Here is a 23710-nt window from a genome sequence, read left to right as displayed (position 1 = left end):
AAAATTCGAGGCAGAGGCCTAAGGACACTGGATGGTTGTTCACTGAATTATAGGGATATACACATTATTACCCTGCGTGCTGTTCGCACTTAAGTGCCTACTTACAAGCACTGTTTCGTAAAAGGCAAGCAATTTCTCAAATAAATAGCCGTTGGGTTAAACTAAATAGTATAATGCCTACCGCCTAGGTCCATTTTGCCAGTATTTCAGAGGCAGGTAATCAGTGGAAAGTAAAATATTTATGAGTCGGGTCGCGGGTTGGGTCGGCTCGGCTAAAACGTTTCATTTTGCTCGGAAATGTGGCAATGTACAGTATATGAGTTCACGGGTACACACCCATTTGGGCTAGTCAAAGGTGCCTACATCCATCGTAAGATGAACTGAGTATCCACGCTTCACCGAGGTGAGTCCCATCGCCGTCTAAGTATAATACTTAGTCGAGCCAACTGTGTTAGTGACGATTGCACATAAGCACACCCCAGACACCTCACACAAAAAACCTCGTTTTACACAGACACTACACATTGACGTTATCGTACACGCGCATTTTTGTGTATGACATTTGACGCCCTACAGTTGAAGACTAAGGGTGGTATTTATAAACTAATCTCAGCTTTGAGACTGCCCTCAAAATCATATCAATGTGCCAGTTCTTATAGGAAGGGCAGTCTCAGCTGAGATTTGTTTATAAATGCCACGGTTTGAGGTAAACCTAGCTCAGCGGCTAGTGGGGAGCGGAGAGTTGCCGTTCTATACAATTCACAGCCCCTTTTGAGTACTTAAAAGTACTTACAGTCTTGTTAGAAATTTTCAGGATGTGCACTTGCATACCTTTCTCGGGAATATTCTATCTTTCGGAACGTGCGAACGTTCCCGGCAGTAAAAAGGAGCAAAAGTTATGTAAAACAGCTTAAGTAATTACTTCACCTTCAGGCAAACAAAACCAGAGTAAACACTTTTGTTTACTCTTTTGTTTTCAAATTGCTCTTTAGCAATTTGAAAAAGAAGAGCAGACAGTGTATGAAAGAGTTTTTACAACTGGAATATTTCCACTTCGTGATGTGTGAGACGATTTTCACAACAATCCCTTGTCTAGCGACATCATATAGGGTGTTAGTGACATCGTAACGAATACCATGATTCTGAGTTAATATCAAGTGGAATTTTCCGTCGCAAAATACATGGTTCTTTTTTAGTTTTTTAAAATTATTTTCAATTCTATACTTTTACGACGGAAAATTCCATTGCTATTAACTCCGAATAATAAGCTGAATCATCCCTCTCAGTATTCGTTACGATGTCACTTACACCTCAAACAAGTACATACAGGTAGCCATATAAGTAGGTATGGGTGTTAGTGACATCGTAACGAAAACTGAAGGATGATTCAGACCTTGATTGAGTTAATATCAAGTGGAATTTGCTGTCGGGTTCACCCTGTATACCAGTGAAAGTCATTGTTCCAGAATAAATAAACATAGTTATTTTTGAATCACTTACGTAATTTATTTAATTTAGGTACGTACCAAAGTACCACGGTAGTAGGTACGGTTTCGCTAGACGTGTTTACGATATCTCTGTACGCTACAAATATATATAAATCAAAGTGACAACCACGGAGCCATTACCATGCATATGTTTGCGAATTCATAAACATTTTTCCAGATAAAAACAGGCCTGTCTTGCTTATGAAAAGACATGTTTTTCTGTTTTTTTTTTGCTGTATAAACGGATACAGATCACGTTCGCATGTCGGGTAATGGAATCTGGGAACAATTTTCGTATTATAGGTATGAGTATGTTTGTTTAGAAGATAAATTAACGCCTGTCGTTGTATTTTTAACGAAAATTGGTTTCGGAAAATGGTTCTCCACACAAAATTTTCGTTTAGCAGCACGTGTCAGAGTGGTACTGTAGTAGATAGCAAGCACGTAGGCGGATGGTTATGACAGACATTGCTAACTTTGCTTGGGTACAAATTTTTGAGTCTTGATTATTCAGGTCGGACCGCGATGCGTATAGAGTACCAGCTCGTTTTGAATGGGTTGTTTGAAGAACTCTTTTTGTAATGGGTCGATTCGGACCGCAGTAGTTTCATGGGGTAAGTACATTTAGTTTTACCCTGTAGCCGGTGTCGATCTATTATCATCATCACCTGGAATAGTTGGTACCGCTTCAACTACAGCGGTACGAAACAACCCCTTTAAAAGAAGCATTAAACGATTCACACCACGGTCCGAAAAAAACTAGAACCAAACTTTTACTCTGTAGCATATACATAGTACCTACCTACCTATTATAGGTATAATTTCTGTGCAGTCTACTTGGAGTAAAAACTAAAAATTACTCACAGAAAAAAAAATGGTTGCCGAGATTAGTCCGAACATCAGATAGACTTCCTTTTATGCACATAGCATTGATCACAAGTATTGATAGATAGATACATACTGTACTCACACCTGTTATCCCTAACGGGGTAGTTAGACCCGCAAGTCCTTTCTAACTAGCCTTCAAGAGCTAAATGAAGGTAATATTTTTCGTCAAGCGAGGTTAGTTCGACTTCACCTTCGACCACTTTTTTATCTGTAAAGACAAAGTTATTTTGTTTTTTCCTAGCTACAATAAAGACAGTTGTTGTGGAAATGTCAAAGCAGCATGTAGTAAAGTAACAGGCGGACTTGAAGCGGGCACTTGTTGATATTTTGCTTGTTTATTCAACCAGCGAGGCAACCCCGATGAAACCACAGATATATAAAGTAAATGCTTACCCGTTTTATTGGTTGGATTCGAGCAATATTTTAACTTGTCTGCGGGTTTTTGATCACGTTCGACATGGAGGTCAGGTTCGATTTCCGTGAGGACATAACCGAAATCACTTTGTGGTTTTTGTTTTTTCTTTTTTGTTTTAGGACATTGCTGGCTGCATCACCTGGCTGATTGTCCGAAACAGTAAGACGATTCCGTGCTTCGGTGGTACGGGCTAGCAGCCCAATACTGATACCGACCGCCTGCGTGGTCGACATTTGCCCTCACTCGGCGCTTATCGCATTTATTCTTTCAAATACCTAATATACTATAATGTATAATCTTTTCCGTGGTGGCCTACTACCCCAACGGGAAATAAGCGTGATCTTATCTATGTGTGTGTACTTATGTATGTGTAATCCTCTCAGATGACACCCTGAGCCGAGGTTCTCTCAACTGGTGACCCCCATGTGTGTGTTTTATACTGACTCCTCAGCGCTCCCCATCCTGTTCTCTGCCTCTGAATAGTACTGACAGTTACTGCTGCCCTCTGTCAGATACCAGGTTAAAGTCCCTGTAACTTGCCCCTTCCGTCCTGCATTGCCGTACCGATGGATCCCATCTCCGCCTCTGCAACCGTTGAGGTCTTCACCCGTACCCCTGGGCAAGAATTCTACGTTATACCCCACATTCGTTACATCTAAGGGTCCTAAAATAGGTTTAAAATAACAGATTTGGATGACCGGCGTGCGTGTAAGAAGCGATTGATGAATGTGGAGGAAGCAGGAGAAGTGTGTCAGGATCGAAGCAAATGGAATTCTATAGTCTCCGCTTACCCCGGTGGGAAATAGGCGTGAGTTTATGTATGTATGTATGAAAGTTGTGCCTTAACATACTTAGTTGCGTTCTCTATTTTACCCTCATCATCATCAGCCTATTAACGTCCCCACTGCTGGGGCACGGGCCTTCCCTATGGATGGATAGGGAGATCGGGCCTTAAACCATCACGCGAGCCCAGTGCGGATTGATGGTTATTAACGACTGCTAATGCAGCCGGGACCAACGGCTTTACGTGCCTTCCGAAGCACGGAGGAGCTCGAGATGAAAATTTTTTTGTGGTCACCCATCCTATGACCGGCCTTTGCGAAAGTTGCTTAACTTCAACAATCGCAGACCGAGCGCGTTTACCGCTGCGCCACCGAGCTCCTCACTATTTTACCCTATAAGTACTTAAAATGAATTCTCGTTTTCCTTCAGTTGATTTATTACCAGATTATTGTTTTCGAACTTTCAAAGTAAGTACCTATTTCATAACTGCCTTTACATTGAATGATTTATCTGAAACGGTTGAATGATAAAATATATCGAGTTATTGTTTCTGCCGGTTACGTATTATGCGTACCTTATTGGAATATTTGCGAATAGGTGCGTAATAATAATAATCTTGTATAGTTTCTTACAAATTTATGTGGTATTTATTATACAGGGTGTTAATGACACCGTAACGAATACTGAGGGGGATGCTTCAGACCATGATTCTGGTTTAATATCAAGTGGAATTTTCCGTCGCAAAATTAATGATGCTTTTGTTTTTTAAATAATTTTCAGTTCTATACTTTTGCGACCTACCGGGTGAGAGCCTTCAGCGCTCCCCATTTGTCCGGCCAAGTAGTTAATGCCATCTGCGGCAAATCTACAATAAGTCACGTCAAAAAAAAAACTTTTGCGACGGAAAATTCCACTTGATATCAACTCAGAATCATGGTCTCAATCATCCCTCAAAGTTTTCGTTACGATGTCACTAACACCTTGTATACATAATTCAAAACTATACCTATTACTTATATTGTTCATTTCCAGTCTTAAAATCAAAACAAAACCGCGTCAAGAAAACATAAGTAGGTGCCTAACCTACTTACTTAACTTACCCTTTCTACTTATATTGTTATTAAATGCAAATTTTGTAGATTAACATGTAAAACTTTACTAGTTAAGGTCGCTTATGATTTACAGCCGACTTTAACCTTTAAACTCACCTTGAGACTTTCTTGATAAAGTGCCAATGTTACAGTGGTACAGCGTTCACATCAGACCGATAGTAGAAAAAAAAATCCATTTTCGTAGCTGGTTATGAAACATGGTTACAAAAACGACAAGTAAATTCCATTATCGTAACTGGGTATCAAGCAAGAAAAAAAATCCATGTTCGTATCTGGTTACCAAAGGTCAGTTACGAACGTGGATTAAAGGGATTAAAGGATGGGGACGAACGATTTAAAAATACGAGCCCAGATAACAAGCACGCGCAATCAGCGACTGACAATACGGCTACCGTGAAACTGGACGGTCGCGGCGCAGCCACACTTGATTGACACCCATAATGGTTTACACTCGGAAGTACCTGCAACTATTCATCACTTACGGAAGCCCTGTACGGTCACGAGCATTAATATGTACTTATACATTTTTGACAAATTAAAGTAAGTCTCACTAAATGTCAAATATCTTAGTGCGACAGAGTCCTAAAGTGGGTACATTATATTGCCCATGACTGTACGTGTTTGTGAAGTTTATTTTGACCCTTATACATTGATCTCGTATATCAACAAATAGACTACCAATCTCTGTTAAAAAACGTCCGCGGCGCATCTTGTCACTAAGCGACGGCGTGTTCATGTTGTTTTTTTAGTGTTTTTTAATTATTTTGAATTCTATACTTTTGCGATGGAAAATTCCACTTGATATTAAATCAGAATAATCAGCTGAACCATCCCCCTCAGTATTCGTTACGATGTCACTTACACCCCGCACAAGTACATACGGTAGCCATACAAGTAGGTATGGGTGTTAGAGACACCGTAACGAATACTGAGGGGGATGGTTGAGACCATGATTCTGAATTGATATCAAGTGGAATTTTTAGTCTGATATTCATGAAAATTTTTGTGTTTTTTTAATCATTTTCAGTTCCATACTTTTGCGACGGAAAATTCCACTTGATATCGACTCTGAATCATGGCCTCAATCACCCCTCAAAGTTTTCGTTACGATGTCACTAACGTTACACCCTGCACACTTTTTTTTGGAGAACGCAGCCTGGAATAAATTCTATAATAGAGGCACATATATTAAAGTTGCCAGCGGTAGGTTAGCTCTGTGTGTACCCACTACAAACCGTATTACGTAGCGTGTGCGCTACAAGTTCGTAGCAAGAACTTTATACGGACTCGTAGCCCGTAGCGTAATGTTCCCGTTGTAAAAACTCTGGCTGCATTTCTTTTTCAAATTGTCCTTTCTTGTACTCAGATCTTATTTGCCTAAAGGTTGGGTAATAAAGCTCTTTTTACATAAATTTAGCGTCTTTTTACTGCCGGGAATGTTCCTAACCTACTTACTTAGCTTACCCTTTCCTAAATTGAGATTTTGCCGTTTGCGTCTAGTAGCTGCGTCGTAGACGTAGGCTGTTCATGACCAGACATTGCCAAATTGTTGCCGAAAAAGTGGTGAATTGTAAATCTGGCTGCGTGTTTATCTCCCAACAAGATTTGTTGGAAGAAATTAGACAGAAAAGAAAATATGAAGTTTGTGAAGACCTTTCAATTATCCAGATCTAGTCCTTTTGGAGCAGTTTACCAGATTTTCAATTCATCAGATTCGCAACTCACCAGATTCGCTGCTCTGGTAAACTGCTCCGAAAGGAGTCTAGCCTTTGCAGTTTAATTGACAGGTACAGTCAACTTCTTCTTCTTCTAATCCTTCTATCTCCTGTTGGGACGTAGGGCTCGAATAGCAGATTTCCACTCCTCGCGATCTTTTGCGGCAATCATATCATTTACAGTCATGGGTACACCATATTCGTATCGGGCACCGAGGCAGACTTACCTCACCCCCTGGCCGTAAGCCAACAAGTCGTCTTACTCCTTGAGGCTAAAGTAAGATCCGGAGGGGGTGAGGTTGGCGCCTTATACGAACTGATACGGGGTGCAGAGTTACCGTGCTATCGTCGTCAGTCGTCCCCCTAGCATTATCGCGTTTTTCACAAGGTCCGCTTACCTAACCTGAAGATTTGGGACCGGTTATTTACAGAAGCGACTGCCTATCTGACCTTCCAACCCGCGAAGGAAAAATCAGCCCAATACAGGTTAGGTCACATACCTTCGAAAATGCATTTCTCGGGAATGTGGGTTTCCTTCACCGCTGAGCACGTGATAATCATTTATGATCCGAACATGAATTCGAAAACAAGTTCGACAATCATTGGTTTAGGCCTGTGCTGTATTCGAATCTGCGACCTCAAAGTGAGAGGCAAGCGTAACCAACTGGGCTACCACGGCTCTTACTGTGCTATCTTCGTAATATTCTTTATTCTATCGTTACGTGTTACGTGAAGGGGCGCTATAGGAACTATTAATCGGAAAATGTAGGTAACGATAGCATGTAACCCACATCATTACCGCTCCCTCACGTTCGGAGGGCAATTTTCTTACCGATCCCCCTAACGTAACGACTAGACCTATTCAGGGTGTTGTGTTGAGTTCTTTCATACGGTGTTATGGGTTGGTTAGTTGCGTAATTGGGCAATCGGTGCTCAAGTCCGCATGGGATTTTCGAGGCAAACGGTTTATTGAATGTAACACGTTTCGTTTTATAGATTCTTATGTAAAAATGTTTCCGGCATTAAAGACGTCGCATTTTAGGTAATAATTGGCCATTTTTTTACCTGGATTGAAACTAGCTTGTCTACTGTCCTGGTTTGGTTAACAAACACCACATAGAAGGTGATTTTTCAAAAAGGCGCTTAAGTACCTGGTTTAAGCACTATAAGGCGAAGATAGGTAAGTTGCTGACAACCCACTCATATGCCTTGCAAATTCTTACTTTACAATATTCACTTTTTATACATATATGGTTCGAATAGTAAGTATTACTTATATCTTCGAGATTATGTAGGTACCTAGGTAACAAAAACTAAACTATAATTCTTCACTAAGGTACGATTTCGATGCCTTCATTTCCAATAAACGATACCCTACTCAAAACACAGAAGTCCCTGATGTAACGAAATTTAATTTACTTACTTATGTGTCCAATGTGAGCTACGTATAAAGAGTTATGAAAATCCCTTTCATGTGGTTACTGAAATGGGAAGTCGCGCGGAACGCTTGGTACATAAAGGTCGCCAATAATTTTAGGGCAACCCCTTGTGATCAAAGGAATATTGGACTGTCAGGTTATGGGAGGAAGAATAGTTATACACTCACATACCCATACATGCATTAATTCGCTCTGTGGCCTTAACCAAGTTGCAAACGATTACGAAAAACGGACAGTGACAGGGATAAAAATGTACGGTAATAAGGTGACATGTCAATCCCAATAAACCAATAACAATAGCCGTACGATATCCACCCACGTAGATAGCATTCGCGTCTATTGCCCGAAACCCTGGATATAATCGCAGGGGGTTAGCCAACTTGCAAACGATTTCGATAAGCCATAAGGGGACACAATTATCTATGACAACGCGGCGCGGCCGTGCAGAGCTTGCTGCGGACAACTCGCAGCGATAATATCTGCTTGACTATCTGACGCCTATCTTTAAAGAAAAGAGGAAATATAATCATTCAGCTACCAACAAGATAAACAGAACTTATTAAAAACAAATTAATACCGAGACTCTACCTCAAAACCTTTGTTCTCGCTAGTTCGATTCATTAGTTCGATCGTCGAACTAGTGAGAATTAAATAATTCGACTGCAAGTATATTAATAGTAAATAATACAAACAGATTAAATAATACAAATTATTGTCAGGTCACCCGGAAGTCGTCCACTATACCATATTGTAAGCCATAACGCTGAACTTCAGATAAACGTCGCGTCGATGTGAAACCTTATAAAGGTACCTATTTTGTCCTGTATGTTTGTGTGAATCTACGAACAAATAATAAGGTGTGAATACCATTCCGGGCTAATCTACAATAAGAAACGTCAAAAAAGCGACGTAGGCTATATACAGTTGTTAGTGACATCGTAACAAAACCTTTGACGGATGATTCAGATCATGATTCTGAGTTTATCAAGTGGAATTTTCCGTCGCAAAAGTATGGAACTGAAAATAATTTAAAAAACACAAAGAATCATGAATTTTGCGATGGAAAATTCCACTTGATAGTAACTCAGAATCATAGTCTGAATCATCCCCCTCATCATTTGTTATGATGTCACTTACACCTCGCAAAAGGTAGTCATACAAGTGCGTATGGGTGTGAGTGACACCGTAACAAATAGTAAAGTGGATGATTCAAACCATGATTCTGAGTTGATATTAAGCAGATTTTCCTGTCGGACAATTCATGAAAATTTTAGTGTTTTTTTCAATTATTTTCGGTTCCATACTTTTGCGACGGAAAATTCCATTTGATAACTCAGAATAATGGCCTCAATCATCCTCATCATAATGCTTTCGTTACGATGTCACTAACACCTTCCTATATAGGTACGTCGATCGTGTCGTTTCGATGTCCATTATGAGTAGGGTAAGTTAGGTAACGATTTTGAAAGGAAACGCCTGGCATAACCCGGACGTATCAGAAAACCTCCGACATTTTAGTTACAGAATGAAAATGGAGGTAGAATCGAGAGTCCCTGGTGGTGGTAGACGTAACTATGCAATTGTAAAATAGACTGCCGTGTATTTGAATTGGTGCGTTATGCAACTATTTTTATAAGGTTATGCATTTCAGGAACTTTTAACAATCAAAGACATGAGCTTAGATTTTTGTAACTAAATTTATTCCCAAAACTATTTATTCATTTAGAAATTCTACAAGTAAGGTCAAGTCCAGTTTCAACACTGTTTTTGTCTTCTAGTTACAAGATAAAATTACATGCACATCACAACTGATTCCTTACCATACACTTTAAATGTAAAGTTAAAATTGTTATGTCCAATAAACTTGTTATGTTACCGTCTCTAAGTTACATAAATTCTCTAAACAATAAAACATTGATTTCTAACACAATCTTTATTTATTTAAACTACCTTAACCTACAATACATTACTTATAATATTATTTTCTCGATTATATTCTCTTTCGCCTTTCTTACGGCGAGTCTTTAAAATATCATAATTTATTGAACATTTTGTTAATTATCTACTTTTATATGGAACCGCCATTAAACGGCAGAAAATGTTATTATAAAAGGTAGATAACAATGAGATCGTTCAATGCTTTTAGCATTGATTCAGCCTAAATGCAATATAAAGGTAACCGCACACTATCTAACTCGTACTTCCGAGTTTCCGAGTTAAGAATTCTCGAGCGCATCGCTTTACGTATAACTTATTACTCCGAGTTTGCAAATAGAACATCCCTGAGGTGTGGTAAAGTGTACTATTCATGAAATTTACTTTCTATACCGATTGATATCATATACCTTTGATGGTTATTTATGCTTAAGCTTTTGTTTATTAATAGACAGGATGGTAGAATTCTTCACTCAACCTACGTCCTAAATTCAATTTTAATAAGAATGACTGTCCAATATCTAAAATTTCATACGTATTATCGAGTTCGTAACAGTTTCATGTTTATTATTATTTCAGATCAAAGAGCTCAATAACTCAATTTATGTGGTCAAGATAACCGTGAAATTGAAAGCAATTAAGAGTAAAACGTTTCTTTATTTTTCCAAGTTTATTTCGTTGCGTGCGTTTCGTTAAATTACAGAATACGTAATAGTTCTTTACGTTAAATGTCAAATTCAAAGCATTTTCCGTAGCCAAAATAACTGTAGATTAGATAGGTACTTACCTACTATCGTAACATGCGATGTTCTATTTTTTGAACATGGAAATCCAATTATTCTGTTATTTTTCCATTAGGAACCCATTACGTTTTTTTGAAGTACCTAATGGCGTCACTTCATGAAAATTACGCATCGAGTTTACGCATTTACCTACTATTTTTTCCAAGAAATTAAACAATCTTTACAGAACGTAACGAAATAATGGTTTAACATTTAATTTCTTTTCTAAAATTTTCCTTGAAAGGAAAGGCAAATAGGTACCTTTTATCCATCTAAGTATTACTCCAGCTACGTAAATGTCTGCCATTTTTCAAATTTAAATTCCGACTACAAAATGCGCTCAAAAAATCTTGAACTCGGGCTCGAAATTTCAGACAATTTTCGTTTGTCTACTTTGTGCGAACTTTAAGCGGAAGATTTTTGGAAGTTCAGCTTAATAATTTATCTAATGATATGACTGCGATCACTTACAATGCAGATTATAATCAGATCTAGGTATGTGAAGTGGTTCAATATTGTATTTTAGTAATTCTTCCATTCCAGATTCTAGATTCAAAATTTACGCTTTATAATGGAACCCATTTTGATGTACCTAAATACTTAACTCATAGCATTTAAAACGAATCCCAAAACGTAGAGGGGAGAAAATACTTTTTAGGAATTTGCAAACGTTCATTTACCGAACCAACCCTCATAAAGTGATGTTGATGATTTCCGAAGTTACCCAAGAAGAATATTGCAAATACAATCTCGTTGTTTGTTTCGGAATATTAGCTCCATCACTTTCTACCACTTCACAACCCCAAAAGGCATAAGGAACAGCAATAACAGTATAGGTTATCGCAGCTGTTGAATGAAACTGAGGGAAAATGTTACACAGGGACTTGTTAAACAAATTCCTAAGCTAACGACCTAACTTGGCGGAATTGGGTAACTGGCAATACTTTCCTTAACTTCGCGAATAGCTTTCATATTCCAGAAATAATTGGCGTCGTTATCTTGTTAGATAAAAGTTTTACGCCCTGTGCTCCAGCGATTGAGTCAAACTCGAGTTTTACACCCAAAGATAAGGATCCTTAACTACTTTCTTTAGGTACGTTTCATTCGCGCTGTCCTTACATGACTATTTACTTTGAAGTTCACTTTAAACTTACTGCTATTACTCTATTATGTAGAAATGTCTAGAAGAATAAATAAAATGTATTTCGATCACAACGCATCGTTCAGTACGTAGTAATACTCAGATGTAGAGGTTTCTTGGCATCATAAGTATCGTTGAAAACAAAACCCTATGAGAATAGGATAAAATTTATAATAATTTGGCATATTCATATCAAAAGAGATGGCCCACGCAAGTTTTTTTTTTTCAAAATATATTACATATAAGATATTTATTTATAAAGTAGGTATAAAATAATTAGGAAAATACATTAAGTATGTCACAGTACATAAGATAGTCCTAAAAGGAGATAACTTTTATAACTACTGTATTTTATATTTTTACATTTAAATCTACCTATTTGTTACATGATTATTATTAAGGTCTGATTTATTTATCTACACCAATATAATAAAGATATATATATACCGGGAGACTTTCTGAATTAATAAACAAACTACTTCGATACGGGAATTACTTCACATTGCCTTCCAAACTCAACGCGTTTCGTAATGTTTACATGTAAAGAAAACAAACGGAGCTAAATAAGCACACCGCTTTACCTTTCACATCATTTGCCACATAGATTGCCTTCTCCGTGCCGTACGGCGCACGTCAGACGGTCGTCAGCTGATTATCACATGTACTAGCGCCGAAGTTAATCTCGCACGAACACAAATTCGTTGTAGTGGTTCCAGCGGTTCTCTTCGGAGTCGACGCCCGGTTTGAGTTCGGCGGCGCCGCCAGCCGTGCCGCTGCCGCAGCTGCCCGTCAGCTTGAAGCCGTTCTCCTGCAGCATGTCGAACGCCTGCTCGATGAATGAGTGCTTCAGGAAGAACCTCGACGTATACCTGTCCGCCAGCCCGTGGTCTGGATCACGACTCTCGTTCAGCGTCTCCCCAAACACATCGCGGCATAGGGTCACCTTCCCGCAGACGAGGATCCGCGACAACTTGCGGAATTTAACGTCTGCGAGGCCGTCCCGACCGAACTGGAAGCTGCCCCGGTACCCGACGACGATGCAGCCTCGCTCGCGGTTGGCAGGGCGCGGGTCCGAGTCCCTGACGGCGCTCTCGAGCCCCGGCAGGCGGTAATGCTTGGCCTCCCTCGCGAGCCGCTTGTGTTCCCGGAAGCACTCGGGCAACACGAGGCCGCCGTCGCGGAGGTAGTCGAGCACGTACCGGAACAGCACGCCGTCGCGGTCGAAGAAGATGCGGCCGCGGGCGTCGCGCGGGTGCTCCGGGTCGGCGAGCGCGGTGGCCGGCAGCGAGTCCGGCTCGCGCAGCAGCGTGTCGCGCGTGGTGGCGTAGTGCACGCCGCCCACGTTGAGCTCCAGTACCTCGGGCGGCGCGTCCGCCATGGCTGGGGGCTGAGGGCGCAGTGCCGCGGCGGCTGCGCGCCTCCGCCCCCCCTGACCCACTTTCCGCGCGTCTCGGCGCCGCGCGACCCATCAATAACGCACGCCCGGGTTACTGACTTGAACGTAATTATTTCCTACCCTTTCGAGCGAAAACTCCTCCGTAAAAGCCTTCAAGGTCGAGTCTATTGTTAGCTAACAGATGGTTTATTATCCCCCGATACTCGGGAGAACGTTCTAATATTTGAGCGGTTTCCTTTATGGACCCGCGAGATGGGATTTCCACGTAGCACATAAATACCAAATCTTAATCTTGTATGCGTACCTACTTGCTGATGCCGGTTACTTACCTACTCAACTTTGTCAAATTGATGTGTATCTGTCTCGGGAGAGTTAATTTGGGAAGAAACTTTTAAATTACACCTCGGCGTCTCGAGTTGACACGCACGAAAAAGTTTTAACAAACTTAATATCGTAGAACGGAATCGTGTGAGCCGCTATCTAAAACATTTAAGCTCATCGTTGTGCGGTAACAGCGTGCAATGCAATCATACACTGAAGCTTTGTTTACGCACGCTTGAATTTTACAAAGCGATACCGTGGGGAGAATCGTTTGCTTTGCTAAATCGACTGGAGTTATACTGGTTATACCGAGCAAATATCGTTTCCAGAGCACTGTACTTTGATTTTATTTCTACGAGCGAGAGTTTATTTTAATTTTAAATTAATTACCATCTGAAAAGGGCACAGAGAGGCGTAAATTTTTACTCATTACTCGAGTAATGAGGACAACCCCTTTTATTAGAGCCTCGGGAAATAAGCTTTTGTTTTGTGCACAGGGATGAATGTTGACGCGCGGACCGAGTGAAATTAAATTTTTATTACACACTCAATTTTGTAACGTACGGTTGTTAGGATTAAGTAATTGTAAATAAATAAAACAATGACCTCTGTGGTCCAGTGGTTGAGCGTTGGCTCACGATCCGTGAGTCCCAGGTTCGAATCCCCTTGAAGACATATCTCATAAATCACTTTGTGATCCCTAGTTTGGTTAGGACATTAAAGGCTGATCACGTTAAGCCGTTAGTTCCGGTTACTACTTACAGATACGGCGGCTCAATAATAACTCTGACACCACGGTTGCTGAGGTTGGTCATCCATCTCACAACCCACACGATAGAAGAATAAATAAAACAACGGATTTGATCCTTAACTTTTTATATTGGAGGAATTTAGGCAAAACACGTTTTAAGTCGGATTTGAAAAGCAATCAACAACTGTTGGTTAACAAATTATTTTTTCTTCTTCAACTTCCGAGTTTTGTTGACCGTATATTTTAATTCAAAGAACAATTTGTAGCAGTTGCAAGTTGCCTTGAAAGCGATGATGAATATTTCAAAACGCTTTATTTACACCGAGAGAATCTTCTTTATAGTAATACTAGGTGGCATTTTATGAATACAATATCACAAGGGTTGTTTATATTAACATAAGAATAAATACTTACAATAACATGAGAATAAATAGTTAATTGAAGTGGGATATTGAGATGTCTAATCCTTCCTTATATCGAAGTTTTCGAAGGTGAACTCTGTAATATCCTTCATGTTACGGAACTCTGCCTTGTCTATTTGGCTGCTGGGGCTTCCCTTAGTCTTCAACCATTGCATCCTAAAAGGAAAAATAAATTGATTTTCATGGCTACTATAATTACTTACTAACCTATATTCGAGCAGCTTAAGTCTATTCCAGAAATTCCAGAACCTATAGCATAGAATAAGAAACAATTCTACGTACCGTTAATAGAAAATGTAAATTTTAGAAAGGGTAATTTAATGTAAAACCCTCAGTAGTTTTTATATCGTAAATAAATTAATATTGCACGCACCCAAACTATATAAAACCTGATACAGGAAACGATTTGTTTTTAAAGTACCGAACTCTATTTAAACTATTTCAAACTTTAAAATATTTCTATTCGGTAGGTACCTAATAAGTATAATTTAATTATATATATGTTTATAATTTTTTACATAAATATATCTTCTATCGTCTGGGTTGTGAGGTGAATTACCAACCTCATCAACCTACCAACCATGACAGGGGCGTTGACTTTGGCGGCTCAATAATAACCCTGACATAAATATATTATTTGTCGATTATGCTTGTAGCTGTCATGGGAGCAAGCTACATAGGCTGCAAAAGATTGCGAGGAGTGGAAATCTGTTATTCGAGTCCTATGTCCCAAAAGGGGATAAAAGGATTAGAAGAAGAAGGAGAAGAGATACTTCTAGTTCCTTGACCTGTACCGCCAAGGAGAAGTAGCTGCAAGAAAAATCTGATAAAACGCGCGAGTTAGATATGCAAATAGACGAGATTTTAATGAAATTTAAATTATTGCGGTCTTCGAAATCAATTTTCTCTTATCCGTCTTAAAGTAGCAAGACTGAATGTTCTTGTAAAATCAAAACTACATTGTTTTTGCATCTGGAAATCTCGATCTTAGGAGGTAAAGCAACAAGTATCTACTATGCTATTTTATCCTACTTTATCACGTCAAAAGCTCCACTTATTGACGTATCTGATCTACAGAATCTTAGTTCTGATTCGGTTTATTTTAGCTAAACGCATACGCAAGTAAAACTATTGCTACTAACACTCTTCTATTGCGTCAGAGACGTATGGTGTGCGGACAAGTAATCGACAGGCATAAAATTTATTTTACTCTTCCAAATTTTTATATTTGCCAATAATCCGACAGAATTAAGTTGACAGCACACATTAAACGGATTGATATGAGCGAGATGCCTAATTGATTCGATCGGGTTGTTTCTTATAACTTAAAATAAAATTAGAAATTAGCGTTTGTTTACCATATGGTGCGCAATAAATACTTTGACTTTGAAGATGTTTGCAGGAATCGGGGCCAATATAAACTCAATGATTATATCCCCATTGGGGTAGTTGAAAGTACATTAATCGCATGATTGACCAAGTTGTGTTGGACCAACTTGATATGTGGTGAACCGTATCTTCGTCTATAAAAGTCGAGCCAACTGTGTTACTGAAAACTCCACTTAAGACAAATTGATAACTCATTGGTGCAAGTCCCGTACCGGTGATCGAACGAATGAAGAAAGTCCCTAAATAGTAAATAGTGCGAAAATATAAACTTACATGTTCTCCACCTTTTCCGAGGGCCCCTGCATGTGACCCAGCACAGTCCCTTTGGATGTGTTCATGCACCAGCCGCGAAGACCCAGTTTCTCAGCCTCTTGCTTCGTATACTGCCACCAAAGAATATGAATGTGACGTCAATTTATACCAACATTCGTGCTGATTAGTTTTAATATTATAACAGTTCTAACCTAGCTCTATAATCTGTTTTACATTCGTTGTAAGTGAAGTGACTTTTAGCGCTGCTGACGGACTAAACTTATTTTTTTTGTCCAGATCATGAGGCGAATGTTCTGATTGCTAGATCTCAGTATTTACACATAACGCTTAGTTTCATAAACACGAAGAGCTGTCTAGCCCATCTTACCCGTCTGGGTAAGTAATTAATTGAGATTCTACAGGTAGCTTGTTGCCTGTTGCTTATTTTGGATAGACGTTTATAACGAAGCGGTCTACACACGGGAACAGACACTGACAGGCACTTTTGCTGTCAAATATCTACCAACCCACAGTGAAGCGGCGTAATGGAGTACTTAAATGTACACTCTACGATCGATGTAGAGAAGCCAGTGTCCCGCAGTGGGAAGTTTATGTTGGTTGTCGAAAGCGAATCGTTTTAAATTTGTAAGTGTTTTTAAGAAGAAACGAAAATGGTATGTCAGGATTGTAACAAGTCGAATTCCATGATCTCTGACTACAGTGTCTATCTTATGTGTGTATTGTATTTATAACCTTACCTAACTTGCTTCAGAAATCGTAATCTAAAGTAACTGTTTGTTTATCTTGCGATGGATATACCTCTGTGTCTATGTGTGTATGTGTCCATCCCAATTGGGATATAGTGGTGAACTTATGTAAAGTAACTGCAAAATATTCAAGGTACCATGCGAAAATTTACTCCTTGAACAGTTCCAAATATTTCGAAATCAACGGCTCTTAGACTCATCGGATTCCTTTCGTTCTTCTGTGCCATTCTTGTTTGCAGTTTTTGTTGTATTTCTGAAGTAAGGGTCACTCAGCCAGGCTGTGGCTACCAGGGCGAGACAGGGTGTAAGCATGTAGGTGCCTTCAGTCTCCGCTCAATAAACAGAACTAGGATACGGTAGGCAATCTAGTGCGCAGGGTGTTATATATCCAAGTACAAAGTAATTGTTGGAAACCGAAAAATGCGCGTGCAAGAAATCCCTCAGACCTCAACGCAGCCTCGATTTACAAAATGGCTGAGCGCGGCTACATCGGGACTGTGTCATAGTGCACTTCCTCTTTTATTTAAACTAAAAGTTGAGTAGGTAAGTAGATACGCCCGCGTTCTCTAGGTCTGTGTATTTGTTTCACTAAACTTACGAGTGAAAACGAATTTATTAGGTTCGTTTGTGGGATTCGTCGGACACACTGTCATTTGCCAGCTTAGGGTTAGCAAAGAGAACCGGAATGCAAAGCTTACTGAAAATGATGACGATTTTCAATGAAAACTTCCATTTTATAGACTGACGCTACGTCGAGGTACCTTGCGGAAGTAGACCCCCTGTACGTTGCCAAATACTTCGAAATCTACGGCCACTGGTCGCGCCCTTTCATTCTGTATGATCCGTTGACGCGATAACTGACATTTTGTTGAGTTACACCCCGTTTTTACTTACAAACCAATTAAAAGAAAAATAGGTAAATTGGCTAGGACTAAGAATTTTCTTTCTTTCAACTTTCTATGTTTGATTTGGTGTATTGACAATCTATTTTTGTTCCAATAAAAATTCAAAAGTTGTCATTTCTGAACATTTCTGAATGCCATGTCATGACCATCCTTCCCGCGCAAAAGGTTTTCTTGGCCATCTCGTGATTTCGACTTCTTATCATCGGAGGTCCGTGTTGAACATTGAATTATTATTTCAAATGTAGAATGTACCTAATAATAATTCGATATTTTCCTCCCGTTAAATCAGTGGTAATAAAACAATAAGGATTTATGAGTTTTACCCAATGCGATATAGGTAGGACCCGGAAATCATAATCCGGTAACCTCAGTTTAAAAATGAAAACATAACCTACAGAGGAAGCGAATGGCTTGTTAAATCTTGTTAACTTATATTTTAGAAAACATTACAATAATTTAGATGCTTACCTTTCTAAAAAATACTCCTTGAACCCGACCATGCACCTCAAAGTCCAGCGCTCGCATTGCCATTGTAGAAGTTGCTGTCGTGAATGTGGTGCTGTAAGAATTTCTCAGTACGCTTGACATACACGTTATAAGGAGTAAACGTATCATTTTTTATGTTTTAATTCTGACCAAATAAACTAAAATTTTGAATAATCTTATTAAAAATACCTACGCAATCAGCTGGTGGTGGCAAGCCGATGCGAAACGTCGCGTTTTTCTGTTTTGATTTAACTGAATAGTTCGAAAGTGATAGCATGATACTAAGTCTCATATCTTTTATTCTTGTTTCTTTTTACGATAGCGTTATCATTGTACAAAACAGACACATAATTCTCGTTTTATATTATTGCGTTTCGTTAACATAAAAACCAAGTGAATTTGATGTGTAAAACCATGTGTAACGATACGTTTTTGATTGACAGTAAGTGTCATATGAAAGTTCGTCAGACTCAGTGGTGAGTGAATTTTGTTTTGATTTTCTCAAGAATTCTCAATAAATTCGGAAATTAACGTTGATATTTGTGTGTGTTGCAGAAGCCTACGACGTTCTCCATAAATACAAACAATGGCTCTGTTTTCTTACGGCAGGTATGTTGTCAATAATTATTATGTAACCCTGTTAGGTTGTTTTTGCAATGTTGTCTTTCTAAACGAGAGTGGGGTTTGCAGGTTGTGTGGAAAGTCGATGCTGGCTTCTATAGGTAGGGTTCCTACCGTGCTGAGCTCGGCTCAATATGCCCAAGCCGCGGCGGGAGCGCCGAAAATCACGTTCAAGAAGTACGAGGAACCGAAACAGGAGCACTTCGATATTAAAAATGAGCGCCTGAATAGACCCCTATCTCCACATCTTTCAATCTATCAAGTACAACTCACCACGACATTGTCTATTACCCATCGTGCTACAGGTAACTGAACATTATATTATCCATAAAATCAGCATTACAAATAAAACTTACACTAAAGAGAAATGTCATAAATTTTACAAAGTTCATGTAATAAACTAGACATAATGAATGATAGAATTATTAGATTATTAGGTCTACATCAATAAGTCTGCATAAACTCACAATACTGTTTTAATGGGACATCTTGGATTGAGTTACCTATAAGACAAAATTCAGTTTTAAAAATACTATTCTTCTTAATAATTTTTACTGTTTCTGATTGTGTTTGTATTGACTATGGTCATTTATACTGACTAACTTTTTAAACAATTAATTGCTTTATGCAATTAAAATGAAACAGGTTATAAGAAGAGAAAAACATAATAGACTGTTCTAGAAAGAAATGATAGTGTGAAGTGATGAGTAATTGATCATTTTATATTATTTTCATTATATCATATTCATTATTCTTATTTAGATGCATTATAATTACTAATTGAATTATTTCAGGTATCATGCTGACTGGGTATGCCACTGCCCTGGGGCTCGGTGCTTTGGTATTGCCGAATGACATTTCCCATTACATCACCATGATTGAAGGTCTGAACCTGTCACCGGCAACTCTTTTCATACTTAAAGCAATTATTGCCTCTCCCTTCGGTTACCATCTTGCCAATGGTGTCCGACATTTGTACTGGGACACCGCTAGAGGCCTATCCCTTAAAGAGGTTTATTCAACGGGATATACAATGCTTGCCGTTGCCACCGTCATCACACTCGCCTTAGCAGCATTATAATTTTCCTCAGTAGAAATTGAAACTCAAAACTGAATTTCTGTATTAATTATTTATTAATTTTGGAATGTAAGTATTATGTAATAAAGTTTACAATTCAGACTTTGTTTTCATTAGTAGTTAGTAGTCAACTTATCTTAGGTTAGATCTTAAACTAATTGGTCATTTATGCTTGTTTATGCGACACCGCATGACGAAATTACGTCGTGAATCGATTTGAACTTTTCAAAGTCCAACTTTTCTGTTGTAGCCAGTCCTTTAGCTGCGTTCTGAAATTCAGAATTACTTTTTAAAATTAGAATTATTTATTGAATAATCACGGTTTCATTTTTTGTGATTATAATTATGTTCTACTGTGTTTACCATGCACAAATATGCAATTTTTTTACCTTTTAAAACACATACTACGTACACACACGGCCAAAATTTATATTGGGGTAGGAAGAGCCATAAGAAAATAATTAGAAATTGCTTTATTAATTGGCAGAAATAGCTATAGAGTAATACCCGCCTTTTTTATGATCAAAGTTGTTGTTTTTTGGATTTCAGTCGTACTATTTAATTGTTCATTACTTACACTGAAAATCACGTTATTATTCTTCAAGTATTCTCCGTAAATGTTGAATAAATCGGTCCTGTCATCCAAAAGTTCAGCTAGGCTCAACGGGGTATGTGCAATCGATACGTCTGATAGGAAGTCTTTAGCTGACAGCCAAGTTCTGGAGGGGGCCATGACGATGTTGCAAGTCGCGAAGTTAGCTAGAGCATCACGCCCGCCGGCGTCTCGGTTAAGGCAGAGAAGCTCGAACTGTGACGCGTCGTACTTGGGTAACTCCGCACCTGGAGAAGATATCTGGTTAGGTTTGTTTGGTGTAATAAAAGGTCTTATTATACAAATAAAGATCTTGTAAAGTAACACTAAAAATCTCTAAAAATCAAAAAATCTTGAAAAATACGTAAGCGTCATTCTGTCTGATGTGATTTTCTTCAACAAAACCTTTATTTGTCAACATAAATCCGAAAAATTCCGAAATTTTCAATGTGATTTTTCTAAAAGTGGTTTTTACTATAAGGCAACGTAGTTAGGTACGTACTAATAGGGTTTTTATTTTGTTATTTAGGTACTTTTCGGAAAACCAACAGCTACTTTAAACATACGTACATACGTACATATAGAAGGTCTGCCAGCATTAATTATACAACATTAAATACAAATAAGGTAAACAAGCGTAAACACTAAATATGTATTTCAAAATAGTCTTTCTTTTGGGGATGTCTTAACCGACTTCGAAAAAGAAGGGTAAGTTTGAAACTTGGCAAATAACCGCCAGTTATCAAACTTATCAACATAGAAGACTTACTCAATTAGAAGTGCAACTTTTTTTTAACGTGACTAATCGTAGGATACGTGTAACCATGTAGGTATACTACGTATGTTAAACAATACCTATGTACAGTCATGAGCAATACCATGTACGCAGTTTAGAACCCTGTCGCACTATCATATTTAACATTTAATGAGACTTACGGTTTAATTTGTCAAAAAAGTTAATGTGACATGGTTTCAAATTGTATGTACATATTAGTAGTCGTGACCGTACGTACTTTTAAGTAAAATCCAATATTTATACAAGAATCTCGACGTTACAGTCAATATTTGAGCAAAGACTTACTGGAAACGAAGGCGATGTCCCCGCGATTCTCCTGAAGACATTTCAATGGGCTGTTGTCGTTATCGCTTGAGCATTGCTTCTTTAGATTCGCGACGTTTGCCCCTGAAAACAAATTTGCTTGAGATTGGCGAATAAAGCTTAAGGAATTGTCTAAACAGATTCTTTCCTCTTCACTTAAAATATTTCCGTGTTTCGATTGAGAATGATTTATGAAATCCGTGATAGCCCTGTGCAGAGAACATGTGACTTACATCGTGGTATTACGGGTTTGAATCCTGGTCCAGGCTCTAAACTGGATTGGACTTTATGAGTCTGAATTCACATTTAGATCATAGATTTCCAAACCAAAATGTAACTGCATTGTTCATTTAGCTTGGTTGTTCTGTCTCCAACATTTACAGACTAAATAACGGTATCTGTGGTGGTGGTTGAACTTTGAGCTCACGATCCGGGGGTCCCGCGTTCGAATCCCGGTGGGTTCATATTCACTTTGTGATCCCTAGTTTGGTTAGGACATTACAGGTTGATAACCTGATTGTCCGAAAGTAAGATGATCTGTGCTTCGGATGACACGTTAAGCTGTTGGTTCCGGTTATTACTTACAGGTGTAAGTGAGTAATTGTTACATGAACCATGCCAGGGGCCTTTGGCGGCTCAGTAATAGGTAATCCACCTCACAACCCACACGATAGAAAATAAAGTAAATATTAATATAGGTACCTACATATATTTAGACAGAACGTAAGCAATTTTCTACCCCTGTTTAGAACGACAGACATCTTTTGTTCTTCATTATTGTCACTTTGGCTATCGTCTATTAGGTATTATGATGTTGGTAGTCTATTGTGACTTGATATTGATTTTATCGTCTCTTAGAACACCCTAGTGGTCTGGTAAACTTGATTTTAATACACTTTAGGAAATCTTTCTTCACTATTTTTACTATGAAGTAGGTTACAGAATTTTAGATGAGTCGACATAGATAAACTCACGTCTATTTCCCACTGGGGCAAGCAAAGACTATGGAATTCCATTTACTTCAATCTCGGAAATCGTCCATTGCTGAACATAGGCCTCTCCCAAGGGTCACCACAATAACCGATCTTCTGTTGCCCATATCCAATGTTACACACATACTGACTTATATTTCTTGCTAAATAAAAAGTCGAAGTAGTCCAAAAAACCTACCTGTAGGATTGTTTTCAGGTTTGTCAACACCAGGCAAACATAATCCTCCAGAGAAATAGTCTCCCAGATTCTTTATGCACTGAAATTACAAACATTCATTGATTATGGAATGGCGTCATAGTCTCCCAGATTCTTTATCTGAATACACAATTAGTCATAGATTATATGACGTCATTGTTTCTTCATTTCTCGAGGAGCTTGGAGAAGTTATCGTAAATACTTACTTGATCAGAGTTGATCGCTTTCTTGTTGATAAGGTAGTACAAAGGAGCGTGAAGGCCACTGAAGGTTCCGAAAGAACTGTGGCATGATCTGAAAAGCAATGATTGATCAATCAGATTGAGATGTACCTCACGGCTTAACAAGGACACTTGGGCATAGTCCTCGCCTGAATCAACTGGAGCATACTCCACCACGTTGCTCTACAGCGGGTTGGTGATTTTTAAGAATACGGGATCGACGACCTAACACGAAGCATTCGAGCAAACAAATGAGTCTCACAATGTGATAAGTGATAGCTTTATAAAGCACAGTATTACCTCTTCCCCCTCAAGTCTCCAATATTGTTATACTGCGATCCCTTTTTGACAACAGCTACTGCGTAATTTGGCGTCTTCTTCTCTCCATACACTTCGTGGAAGACGGGATGCAAGTTGTACCTCTTGGAAGCCGCCGCTACTCTCATATCGTCGACAGACGCTAGATCTGATCCATTATCTTGTACCTGTGTTGAATGTTCAGTATAAAATGCGATGATTTATATC

At 38.8% G+C, this 23710-nt stretch overlaps 5 protein-coding genes across 8 annotated transcripts in view; 2 read left to right on the top strand and 3 right to left on the bottom strand.

Moving 5' to 3' along the window:
- Positions 1–23710, top strand: part of LOC126371530 (probable oligoribonuclease) — a 185646-nt gene that overhangs the window by 5546 nt on the left and 156390 nt on the right. The gene's annotated exons all lie outside the window — the stretch shown is intronic.
- LOC126371589 (BTB/POZ domain-containing protein KCTD12) lies at positions 9550–13844 on the bottom strand. Its single transcript, XM_050016909.1, is given in 3 exon segments — positions 9550–13113; positions 13116–13187; positions 13805–13844. Coding segments are annotated over 3 exon segments (852 nt in total). The 3' UTR covers positions 9550–12373.
- On the bottom strand, positions 14274–18621 carry LOC126371555 (acylphosphatase-2-like). 3 transcript variants are annotated; one of them, XM_050016882.1, is made up of 4 exons: positions 18580–18621; positions 18369–18459; positions 16250–16359; positions 14274–14743 (listed from the first exon to the last, which is right to left on the bottom strand). In XM_050016882.1, exons 2-4 carry the CDS (start codon positions 18429–18431, stop codon positions 14626–14628), a joined length of 291 nt encoding a protein of 96 aa, XP_049872839.1. In that variant the 5' UTR covers positions 18432–18459; positions 18580–18621; the 3' UTR covers positions 14274–14625. The 3 variants fall into 3 exon arrangements, with proteins under 3 accessions (XP_049872839.1, XP_049872840.1, XP_049872838.1); XM_050016883.1 differs by having other exon boundaries at positions 18576–18594; XM_050016881.1 differs by lacking the exon at positions 18580–18621 and having other exon boundaries at positions 18369–18569.
- On the top strand, positions 18804–20185 carry LOC126371540 (succinate dehydrogenase cytochrome b560 subunit, mitochondrial-like). Its single transcript, XM_050016866.1, has 4 exons — positions 18804–18862; positions 18942–18995; positions 19077–19312; positions 19802–20185. Exons 2-4 carry the CDS (start codon positions 18973–18975, stop codon positions 20086–20088), a joined length of 546 nt encoding a protein of 181 aa, XP_049872823.1. The 5' UTR covers positions 18804–18862; positions 18942–18972; the 3' UTR covers positions 20089–20185.
- The window catches only part of LOC126371460 (transferrin), a 30237-nt gene continuing 26645 nt past the window's right edge, over positions 20119–23710 (bottom strand). Inside the window, exons 10-15 of the mRNA XM_050016764.1 lie at positions 23486–23670; positions 23171–23258; positions 22947–23025; positions 21759–21860; positions 20663–20925; positions 20119–20354 (exon numbers count right to left, since the gene is read on the bottom strand). Of these exons, the coding sequence (XP_049872721.1) occupies positions 20262–20354; positions 20663–20925; positions 21759–21860; positions 22947–23025; positions 23171–23258; positions 23486–23670 (810 nt within the window). The 3' untranslated portion in view covers positions 20119–20261. The remainder of the gene's footprint in view (positions 20355–20662; positions 20926–21758; positions 21861–22946; positions 23026–23170; positions 23259–23485; positions 23671–23710) is intronic.

The sequence above is a fragment of the Pectinophora gossypiella genome, chromosome 12, assembly GCF_024362695.1.
Source record: "Pectinophora gossypiella chromosome 12, ilPecGoss1.1, whole genome shotgun sequence".
NCBI lineage: Eukaryota > Metazoa > Arthropoda > Insecta > Lepidoptera > Gelechiidae > Pectinophora > Pectinophora gossypiella.
The sequence above is the reverse complement of the archived record's forward strand: the minus strand, read 5'-3'. Positions and strand labels throughout refer to the sequence as shown.